Source organism: Diospyros lotus, chromosome 8, assembly GCF_014633365.1.
Source record: "Diospyros lotus cultivar Yz01 chromosome 8, ASM1463336v1, whole genome shotgun sequence".
Lineage (NCBI taxonomy): Eukaryota > Viridiplantae > Streptophyta > Magnoliopsida > Ericales > Ebenaceae > Diospyros > Diospyros lotus.
The window spans coordinates 9,643,156-9,654,464 of record NC_068345.1 but is presented as its reverse complement, the minus strand read 5'-3'; the positions used below and the strand labels follow the sequence as shown (position 1 = coordinate 9,654,464).

Sequence of the window (11,309 nt, the reverse complement as noted above, 5' to 3'; positions counted from 1 at the left end):
CTTCCGACCTCTCGCTCGACCCCTCTCGCCCTCGCACGCCCTTGTTGCCTCTCGGTTCTCGCCCTCGCTCTCCCTCTGCCTCTCGGCTCTCGGCTCTCGGCTCTCACCCTCTCCCCCACGCTTGCTCGAGGGCTCGGCCAGTCAGCCTCACCGGCCTTTGCTCGCCTTCTGCCAGTCAGCCTCGCCCGCCTCTTGCTCGCCTTCTGCCGGCCTCTCGGCTCTCATATAACTGGTTATTGGTATGGTTTTTTTTTTTTGATCATATTTTGTTTACTTATTTATGCTTGATTTGTTGTTGAGGTTGTTGTATTTTTTGTGCAAATTTTTACAGAATATGGCATGCTCATTTGTTGTTGAGGTTGTTGTATTTTTTGTGCAAATTTTTACAGAATATGGCATGCTCGCAAAGTGGTAGCACACAACAATGTTTTGCGAGCGGATCTTCGTCCGGTGAACAAACTCATCAATCAATATCGGTGGAGAGTTCTCAAGACGTAAATGTTTCTGATAAGGAAATTGGTGGTAGGACTAGAAGTGATGTATGGAAACATTTTCAAAGAGTGGTCATTAATAAAGAAATTAAGTCTCAATGCAACTATTGTAAGAAATTACTTGCGGGTAAATCAACAAATGGTACATCAACTATGAAGCAACATCTCAATAGGTGTCCTAAGAGAAGATTGGTAGGAGATATAAGGCAAATGTTTATAAAATCTGATTTGAAAGGAGAGATCTCTTCCGGTCCATATGATGAAAGAAAAGGAAGAGAGAAATTAGGAAAGATGATCATTATGCATGATTATCCTCTTTCGATGGTGGAGCATAGTGGATTCAAAGATTTCACAAGTACCATTCAACCTCTTTTCAAGTGTCCTTCTCGTAATACTTTGAATAATGATATCATGAGGATTTACACTGAAGAAAGGGATAAAGTGATGAGTTTGATTGAAAACATTGACAGTAGGGTGGCTATTACAACGGATATGTGGACTTCTAGTAACCAAAAAAGGGGTTTTATGGCTGTTACAGGACATTTCATTGATAAGTCTTGGACATTGCATAGCAAAATTTTGAGGTATGACAAGTATTTTTTAACTTAGTATATTGTTTTATTGTTGTTAAATTTGATAATTGTAGTTCTAAACTTTAAATTTACTAATAATTTATAATTGTATGTCATTTAGGTTTATCTATGTCCCTTGCCCTCATACAAGTGATGTGTTGACCGATGTGTTAATTGATGCTATGCTTGGGTGGAATGTGGACTCAAGATTATCCACAATTACAGTGGATAATTACTCTACCAATGATAGTATGATTGGTAAGATTAAAGCAAAATTGAATGTTGGATGTCTTTTGAATGGTGGATCTTTATTGCATATGCGTTGTTCTGCCCATATCTTGAATCTTATTGTTAAGATTCGTTTAGATGTGATTAAGCATGCCATTGATAATGTGAGGGAAAGTGTAGTTTTTTGGACGGCATCTCCAAAAAGAATAGAAAAGTTTAAGGACGTTTGTCGACAAATGAAAGTGCCTTATACTAAAAGGTTGGGTTTGGATTGTCCTACTAGATGGAACTCTACTTATTTGATGCTTAAAACTGTTTTGGTTTATAAGTCTGTGTTTCCTCGACTTAAATTATTTGAATCACAATATAAGAATGTGCCAAGTGACGGGGATTGGGAAACTGCAAAAGATGTTTGCGACAGATTAGAGTTGTTTTATAATGTAACTGAGTTGTTTTCTGGGACAAAATATCCAACTGCTAATATGTACTTTCCAATAATTTGTAAGGTCAAGTTGACATTGAATGAGTGGGTTAAGTCTCCCAATGAAGTGATTAGTACAATGGCAAAAAGCATGTCAGATAAGTTTAATGCATATTGGAATGTGATTCATAAGTTGATGGGTGTTGCTGCAATGTTAGATTCTAGGTATAAGATGACTTTTCTTGATTTTTACTCTCCTAAGGTCTATCCTTATGACTATGATGAACAAATTAGCAGCATCAAGTACCTTTGTTATGATTTGATGGAGGAATATCACATTAAAAAGAACAAAGTGAATGATGTGAATAACCAAGAATGTACATTGGATGGGAACGTCACTCCAAGAGAGAATTTCATTTCTTTTGATGATGAATATCAATCTTTTCTTAAAAAGAGGAAAACTACTAAAGTTACTAGTTTCAGAACTGAATTGGACCTTTACTTGGATGAAGATGTTATAGTAGATAATGGTCAGTTTGATATTTTACTTTGGTGGAAAGTGAATGGGGTGAAGTATCCTACCTTGCAAACTATTGCAAGAGATATATTAGCCATTCCTGTATCTACTGTTGCTTCGGAGTCGGCATTCAGTTCTAGTGGGAGACTAGTGAGTCCTCATCGTAATCGACTTCATCCAAAGACAATAGAAGCATTGATGTGTGCCCAAAGTTGGTTGTCAAATGAAATGAAAAAAGGTGAATTTATTTCATTTACTAGTTATTTTTTATTGTTAAGACTTTAACATTTTCATATTAATTTATTTTCTATATTTATAATTTTGTTAGATGGAGTTGGCTCATTCATTTCAGATGGATATGCATCAATTTATGAAGAAGATATTGATGTTGTTGATGAAGGTATTAGCTTTCGTAGCTAAATTTTTTTAGTTTAAATTACAATTTAATTATGCAAATATTAATTTATTGATCTTAACAATTGTAGGTTTGGAGATGTGATTTTATATCCAAGAAGTTTTGTAACTTTATACAAGAATAAGGTAACTTTATTAGTATTTATCTTTATTTGTTGTGAAATTATCAAAAATTTTTATGAATGTTATTTGTCTTTGTTTGTTGGTATGGATTAAACTAAAAAAACCATGGTTAAACCGAAACCGAACCGAAACCGAATGGTTTGGTTATGGTTTTAAATTTTTAAAACCAAATGGGTTTTGGTTTTAGGAATTTAAGTTTGGTTTGGTTATGGTTTTGGCAAAAACCGAAACCGAACCGAACCATTGCCAACCCTAATGGCAAGGCAACAAGCAAGGCCGGGCCGTCTCTGAGCTTCCAGGTTGGGTGGGATGGTTAATTAGCAGCTCTCATCAGTCCCCCCCATGCCAGTGCCTGCTTCTGCCACTTTCATCATTCCCTTTTGTTATATACTAATTTAATTTCTTGAAAAATATCATTTTCCACACTAATTAATTTATTGTGTCTCATCAAAAAAATAATAATAATAATTATGGACCTAGCTACACAGTTTGATAGCCTTACTAAGAGGTTAATTAAAGAGAAAGAAAATGATAAAAATATCCTCACTCAAATTGTAAATTTGCTTCTCTTGTCCCTTCCTTGCTTGCCTCCTTCCTCTTTTCTCTCTTTTTCTATGGTCGTCTCACAATAACGTTGACTGCCATTGTATTGCTTGCTCGCCTTGCTGTAATATCCGAAAATGATTTGAGGATATAAACGGTATTTAATGAAGGGTATAAATAGAATTTTTAAAAAAATGAGACTATAAGGTACATTAACGCAGTTTTAGGCAACCGAATCAGTCAAATGGAGTACCCCAGACCCTAGATGATTAAGGAAAATGGTATAATATGGACGAGTAATACAAGTTATGATTTTAGGAATCAAAATAAGTGGATTCGGAAACAGTTTTCGGTATAGCTGTCGACCAGGTTGAGAAAATCGAATCGACGTAGGGATTATCCAGAAAGTCAACGAAGCATGTTAAGGACCAATATTTTATATATAGAACAACCCTTGAGTGATTTGGGGTTGAAACTAATTAATTTAAGGTCAAAACGAGCAACCGGGCCAAAGTATAATTTTTCAATTTTGCCCGAGGGAGGTCAAAAGGGTAATTTTTTGAAAGTTTCGAGGGTGAAATGAGAAGTACTAAACTTGTGGGCCTTAGTGATAGTGTTGGAAAGATCAGAAGTATCAAGGAAGAGGCTAAAATGAGATTTGATGAAAGTAAATGTGGAAGTGTAATAAATTAAAGTCTGGCAATGTGAACACAAAGCCAAAATCGGCCGCCATAAATCCACCGCACGTGGAGGCCGATCTCAGCGATGGGATGGTCGGGAAGGAGCTGGGGAAGGTTGTATACGGCGTGGGGAAACTTGGTGGCCAAGGATTGGCCGGATTTTGGCCGAAAATCACTTATAAAAGGGCAAAGGTTCGACCGAATATTTACATACAAATTGCTCGCGTTTTGGTGAGAATCGAAGGCAAGAGATAGAGGGCTTTTGGTCTTGAGGCATCAAGGATCATATATGGAGCATTTGGGATCGAGTGGTGTTCGTTTGGTGGCTATTTGAGCAAGGCCGGAAAAGCCGAGGCGGACCGCCTACTGCGACCTGCAACTGCCATTTCGGTGGCCTTCTCGGTGTTGTTTCGGCCTGAAACCGGTGGCATCGTGATCGACTTTAGGAGGGCTTCAAGGGGGTACCCTTTTCGTAGCCATTGGAGCATTCGTCGGTAGCCGGAAAAATAAAGAAGACAGTGGTGCGTGGCTGCATACGCCAGCTTTCACGCACAACGATGCGCAGGGCACGTGAGGGAGCATGGATAGGGGCATTTCTGGTATTTTTCTTCCAGAATTTTTATTGATTTATTTTAGGATTTATCATGTTGAAATATTTGAGAAAATATTTAAGGAGATAATTATTTTAGAATTATCGAGGTAAAAATTAGGAGAAAAATAGAGGAAATTAAGGAAAATATGGGGAAACAAATGGATTTTAATGCTTTTTTATTTAAATATGGTGTTTAGGAAGTGTTGTGGCTCAAGGTTGAGTATAAGTTCAAATATTTGTGATTTGACACACAAATCGAGGCAGTACACGAGGATCGAGGCGATCCGAATACGTCAAGGTGAGTGTTCTATCAAAAAACTTGGTTTTGACTTGTGAGTGGTTCTCCCCAAACTTGTTTATTGTGGGTGTTTCATCTTAAAAACTTGGTGTTTGTTCTATCTAAAAGTGTTGTGAATTCATGCAAAATGATTTTATGCATGCAAATGGTTTAACTTGTGACGGTTGGTTTTATGAGGGAGGTTCGTCCCTAAATGTTTCGAACTTGTGTATTGCATTTTATAAAATGTTGTTTATATGATACATTGAATTGTGAAATGTGGCATTGTCTTGCGTTTTGTGTGTTCGTATGGAATATCATCCTAGGATGTTGTCTGGATAGTGTAGCCATAATTCTTTAAGGGCATGACGAAATAATAGGGGTATCTGATGCTAGTATGCATGTCAGGATATATGCCTTGATTTTCGTGCCAGATCGTTTGGTCAGGGAAGTTGCACTAGAACGACTAGGTGGTCTATATTGTGTTGTTCATGTGGGATGTCAGCCTAGGATGTTGTCTGGATAGTGTAGCCATAATTTTCCGCAGGCGTGACGGAATAATAGGAGTATCTTGTGCTGATGAGTATGTCGGGATAGCCACCTTGGTTTCTGTGCCAGACCGTTTGGTTAGGGAAGTTGCACTAGGATGACTAGGTGGTCCATGTAAAATTTTGGAGTTGAGATTGCATGGTGGTTCCCGGATGCTTAGAGAGGGAACATAATCTGGAGGGATGCATTAGCTTGTCCTCTTAAGCTAGAATCGTGTCGTGTCGTCGAGTCGGTATGGTGGCATAACTTTTAGAGAGATTGTTTTTTTCCCATGGTAGGGTTAAGCGCTTAGGATTCTCTTAGGCTAGGGTTTGCCGGGTGTATTAGTTTATTTCATGTCTTGCATTCATTCATAAAAAATGTGTTTTGAATTCTCACTTAGATGATTCATCATCTAATATGGACTATGTCCCTAGAATATTCAAACATTTCAGGTGAAGGCAGTGGTGCAAAGGGAAAGGGAATTGCCGAGGTGTGACAGCGTTTAGAGGATGTTTTATATTATGTCATTTCATTTATGTTGTTTATTTTGATAACGTCATGTAAACGTTGGTTGACTTTATGTTGTAAATAAAATGGGTTCGATCATGGTTTATTGAGGTTTCGATCTAGCTTTCACATTTGAGATGATGTACCTATCTTAGTTTATTAGTGGTTCATAATTGATATACTGAGAAGGTGTAACGAGATTTTCAGGGAAAGGTTTTTGTGATGGGTTTTTATTTGGAAAAAAGAAATTTATATTCCCAGAATCTTACGTTATCTAACGCCCCAAGAAGGTAGGGTGTTACAATCTTGCAGCGACGATGATGGCAAGGCAATGCAGAGGCAATCGATGCGTGTTGAAAGCGGCCATGGAAGGGAGGGGGGAGAAGAGAGAGAGGATATGTTGGTCCCTTAGGTATGGCCACTCAAGAGGGAGGGTGAATTGAGTCCCAAAAAAAAATTAATTATTTTAATTCCAAGCAATAATTGCGATTACTAAGATCAAAACATTAAGCCCACTGCAATAATAAAAAAAATATGGACAATGGAGAGAACGACGATATATAGTGGTTCGGTGTCAATACACACACCTACTCCACTCTCCTAGGGTCTTAACCACCCCTAGGGTTCTACTAACTCAAACATCAAGGTTTCCACACTAGTTCACTTTGGAAACTAAAAACCCCATACACACCTAGATTCAAAATGGTTCTAGGTAACCACAACCATCCACGAGAATGTTTAAGAGTTACAAAGATTTCAATTTGTCCACACTTGGACTAAATATAAAATAATGAAAGCTCAATAATAGAAAGTAGTAAAATAGAATAAATATACCCTCGATCTGATGACCGAAAGATGACAAGTAAACGATCACTGCTTTGACGACTTGCTGAAAGGATATTAGTGCGCTCAGAAGCCGTTCGGTATTTTTTGGATTTTGCGGGAACGCGTTGAGTAAACTTTCGTATGCTGTATTCTCTCAAAATTGCATTAGTGTATTTTTTGGTTGAAGAACAGAGGCTTAAAACGATGACTTGCAGAATAACATACCAAAATAGCATCCACAAAACCCGTCGAGTTGACTTGGCAAAACCGCGAGTCGACTCAGTTTGAATTCGATTGACTCGGCTACACATCGAGTCGACTCGGCTAAAAAACGAGTCGACTCGGCTGACCGAGCATCAAACCTACGAAAAACAATTTTCTCAGTCGAGTCGACTCAATCAGAGCAAAAAGCTATTTTATGATTTAAAACAAGGAAAATATATTAATACTTCTCAAAAGAACTTTGAACAATACTCTAAAATCATAATATCAATTAAAAGACATTTTGGCAACTCAAAATATTTTATACAAGAATTTAGGGGCACCATTTTATATGAAAGATGGAAGTTTTTATAATCATCAAAATTTTACTGAAATACATGTTGGCTCAACGATAGGCAAAGGAAGGGGTTGGGGAAGTAAATTTGTAATTTGGGTATAATGACATTTCTATTATTTTCACGCCCTTCGATCAGCCTTTCGTATAAGGTTGTTGGGCAGAGTAAGATTAATCCAATAATTAATATGTTGTGTCAAGCAACTGGTGCAGATTGAAGAATGGAAACGGTGCCACATTGCTACTTGCTAGTTAGTTTTCCCATGTACCGAACATTTCTTGCGGTTTCCCGGGAGCCAAACACCACCACCATCCAACCCCATCAATGTCTCTCGCTCGCTCGCTCGCTCGCTCGCTCTCTCTCTCTCGCTCTCTCGCTCCCTCTCTCTACACATATATATATAAAAGCTCTCAGTCGTTTTGCAGTGTACGTCTTCAACCCATCGCCTCTCCTAAGTCTCATATACACCTATATATCTCATGACCTGGCTATGGTGTAGTCTATTCACTGTTCTAATTGAGATGCGCCAGAACCAGGAATAATAATTAAAAAAAATAAATAATAATAATATTGCCCCAGAATTGGAGATACAAGTAAGAGGCCATATATAGCTAGAGATCGACCAGACCAGGCCAGCCCAGTAACACATGTTGTTCCTTATCTCGTCTAAAGTTTGTCTATAAATACGTTGTTCGTCAATACAGTTGCTCAATTCGCTATATATATATACGGTAAAGCTTTTGTTATTTTTGAATTCCAACCCATGGAGCACGGAGCTATAGCCACCAGCGCCTCGTCGGATCCAAATGCACCCTCAAGCCCCGTGATCAAGCTCGTCCTTGTCTCCTCCATTGCCGCTGGGGTCCAATTCGGATGGGCTCTTCAGCTCTCTCTCTTGACACCCTATTCGCAGCTTCTTGGTGTTCCCCATTCATGGTCCAGCTTCATCTGGCTCTGCGGCCCCCTTTCCGGCCTCTTTGTCCAGCCCACCATCGGCTACTACAGCGACCAATGCACCTCTCGGTTTGGCCGCCGCCGCCCCTTCATCATCACCGGGTCCGTCCTCGTCGCCGTCTCCGTCTTCCTTGTTGGCTTCGCTGCGGACATCGGCAGATCGCTGGGCGATAATCCGTTGAAGAAAACCAAGCCCCGAGCCGTGGCTTTCTTCGTGGTCGGCTTCTGGATACTCGATGTCGCCAACAACACGCTCCAAGGCCCTTGCCGGGCCTTCTTGGCGGACCTTTCTGGGAGCGATCACTCCAAGATGAGATTCGCAAACGCGTCCTTCTCCTTCTTCATGGCCGTAGGCAACGTCCTGGGCTACGCCGCCGGCTCCTACTCCAAGCTCCACCGCATGTTTCCATTCACAAGGACAAAAGCTTGTGATATCTACTGCGCCAACCTCAAAACGTGCTTCATATTGTCTATCATTTTCCTGGCAATCCTAGTCACGATAGCTTGCGTCCTGGTGAAAGAGATACCCCTTTCTTCTTTGTCCAATCAGGCGAATGCTTCAGAGTCGTTGCAACAAACATCAGAACCATTCGTCACCCAACTGGTATCAGCATTGAAGAAGCTCTCAAAGCCAATGTGGCTGCTTTTGATTGTGACGGCACTGAATTGGATCGGGTGGTTCCCTTTCACACTGTACGACACGGATTGGATGGGGAGGGAGATCTATGGAGGGGAAGCTGGTGGAACGCCATTGGAATCGAGGATGTATGATAAAGGGGTGAGTGTTGGATCACTGGGTTTAATGATCTACGCAGTGGCTCTAGGGTTCACGTCTCTGGGCATTGAGCCGATGTCTCGGGTGCTTGGAGAGGTGAAGTGGGTGTGGGGAATAGGGAACTTCATCTTGGCAGGTTGCTTAGCCTTGATGCTGCTGGCGACCAAGATGGCCGAGGATGCGAGGAAGAACACTCCTCAGCCACCTCCCTCTAATGTTAAAGCTTTTGCCTTGGCTCTTTTTGGTATCTTGGGTATCCCTCAGGCGGTTAGTTCCTTTGATTCTCTCTCCCAAGTTATTTTTTCATGCATGCATGGCTACAAGATATATTTTGTACTTTCATACTTGGGGCACGTGAGCCCTTATAATAGATGTCATCTAAACGTTATCCAATGGTATTTATACTTTGTTAATGGAGTTAAGTCTACCCAAATTAAACCCTAACCCTTATAATCAAATTCAAATTAGAGCCCAATTACATCACACATGCTCTATTGCTAGGGTTGCTACATTCAATTTGGGCGAGATACAGTTATTTGATTGCTAATAACCTATAAATGCAATTGTGACTGAGAGATCAATTTAGTCTGAGTTTGGGTTTGATCTTTCTCTCAAGTTTGAAAGTATGGGCTTCCTTGGTGAAGGCATGAAGGCCAATTTGGTCTTGAGTTTGAAAGTATAAGGACATAATTATTTAATCATTTTGTAAGTAAAAAGATCAATTAGCCCTTAAGCCGAAGTACACAGACTAATTTGGGACGCTAAACATTTTTATTTTATTTTTAACTAGAGAGGTGGCCCATCCCACACCTACAACTAAAATAAATAGCATATTTTAAATGAAGACTTGCCTTCAAGAGATAACACTTGCTATTGTAATTTTATTTTATCTTTTTAAACAAATTCTAAGTTATGATAATTTTTAATATATAATGATAAAATTATTCTTATTTTATTCACGATAATAGTTTCAAACTCTTAAAAATAGCTTCAGATGAGTACACCAAATTAAATTTAATGCTTGCTAAAATAATTGAATAGATTATGGGAACTGAATCCCATCACTTTTGTGCAGGTTACATTTAGCATTCCATTTGCACTAGCTTCTATCTTGTCCAGTGCTTCCGGAGCTGGCCAAGGTACAGTTTTGTAACTTAAATATATTGTTACTAATGAGTAGTGATATTAGCCTGTACGAAAATCTTTTCATAAAATTTTGGCTTGTGAATGAACATTACTGAATTATGGTTGGAATTAATGTTGTAGGTCTTTCTTTGGGGCTCATGAATCTAGCCATTGTGATTCCACAGGTAACATTACTGAATTTTACTTTCGTGATTGTTAAAGCAAGGGGCAGAATAGCCATTTTGTCATTTGACATAATATTTCAGTCAATATATCATTATTCATCCTTAGAACTGTACCATCCTAACGCATGTATTAATTATAGGACTTCAAGTGGAAGTGTTTCTTTCTAGGAGGTACCCATTTTGCAGTAGAATTAAGCAAGGGAATGACTAATTGGTTACATACCTGATGTGTTGAAACAGATGTTGGTATCTCTGGTAATTGGTCCATTGGATGCTGCTTTCGGAGGTGGTAACACGCCTGGCTTTGTCATGGGGGCCATTTCAGCTGCGCTCAGTGGCATCTGTGCCTTCGTTCTCCTTCCATCAACATCTCAAATCCAGAGAAGGTGACCTCAAAAAGTGGATACTAGTCTTACATTAGGCTGCATGCATATAATATATACGTCCATCACAAGGTTTCAGAGCCACACGAAGACAAAGATGACGACAGTGTGTTACTAGGTAGGTTTCAAGGGACATTCATGCATAGTTCGTCCCTGAAACCCGCCTTTTTTCACAGCCACAGATGATGTTATATATGGTGAAAGCTGTTCGATTCAAATGCAGTGTTGAGATACAACGTTGTACATACAGATGGCGATGAAGAAGTTGAAAACGGAAAAAGAAAGCAAAAAAAGAGATAAGAGCAAGAGAAAAAAAAAATTTGAATTTTAAATGTTCCTTGTTTATATACTTTGTACTGCAGTTTCGAAATGATTTTAAAATAAAATCAAGTTGAACCAACTACATATGCTTTCAGTTTTCTATTCTTAATTTCTTCGCTTTCTTTAATTAAGCATTGATCTAATCACTCGCTCTATGCGCAATCCGTATACCGATCGAAGTGTTTGCCCGTTATGTGATTGAAAGAAAATGAATGATACATGATGCGACTCTCTGTTAAGCTTTTGCTTTGACAAATAATGAGCATCAAAACTTCAAATCACAGTCCA

General features: G+C 39.2%; 1 protein-coding gene across 1 annotated transcript; it reads left to right on the top strand.

Moving 5' to 3' along the window:
• The first annotated feature begins 8,041 nt into the window (after nt 1-8,041).
• Nucleotides 8,042-11,039, top strand: LOC127808230 (sucrose transport protein SUC8-like). The gene is made up of 4 exons (XM_052346669.1): nt 8,042-9,274; nt 10,083-10,146; nt 10,274-10,317; nt 10,558-11,039. Exons 1-4 carry the CDS (start codon nt 8,042-8,044, stop codon nt 10,705-10,707), a joined length of 1,491 nt encoding a protein of 496 aa, XP_052202629.1. The 3' UTR covers nt 10,708-11,039.
• The last annotated feature ends 270 nt before the right edge of the window (nt 11,040-11,309 follow it).

Excerpts from the sequence above, each read along its gene's own strand:
- LOC127808230 (XM_052346669.1), top strand. The coding sequence starts at position 8,042 with ATGGAGCACGGAGCTATAGCCACCAGCGCCTCGTCGGATCCAAATGCA. Across the intron at positions 10,147-10,273 it reads TGCTTCCGGAGCTGGCCAAG|GTCTTTCTTTGGGGCTCATG; the intron begins GTACAGTTTTGT and ends TTAATGTTGTAG. Across the intron at positions 10,318-10,557 it reads TAGCCATTGTGATTCCACAG|ATGTTGGTATCTCTGGTAAT; the intron begins GTAACATTACTG and ends GTGTTGAAACAG.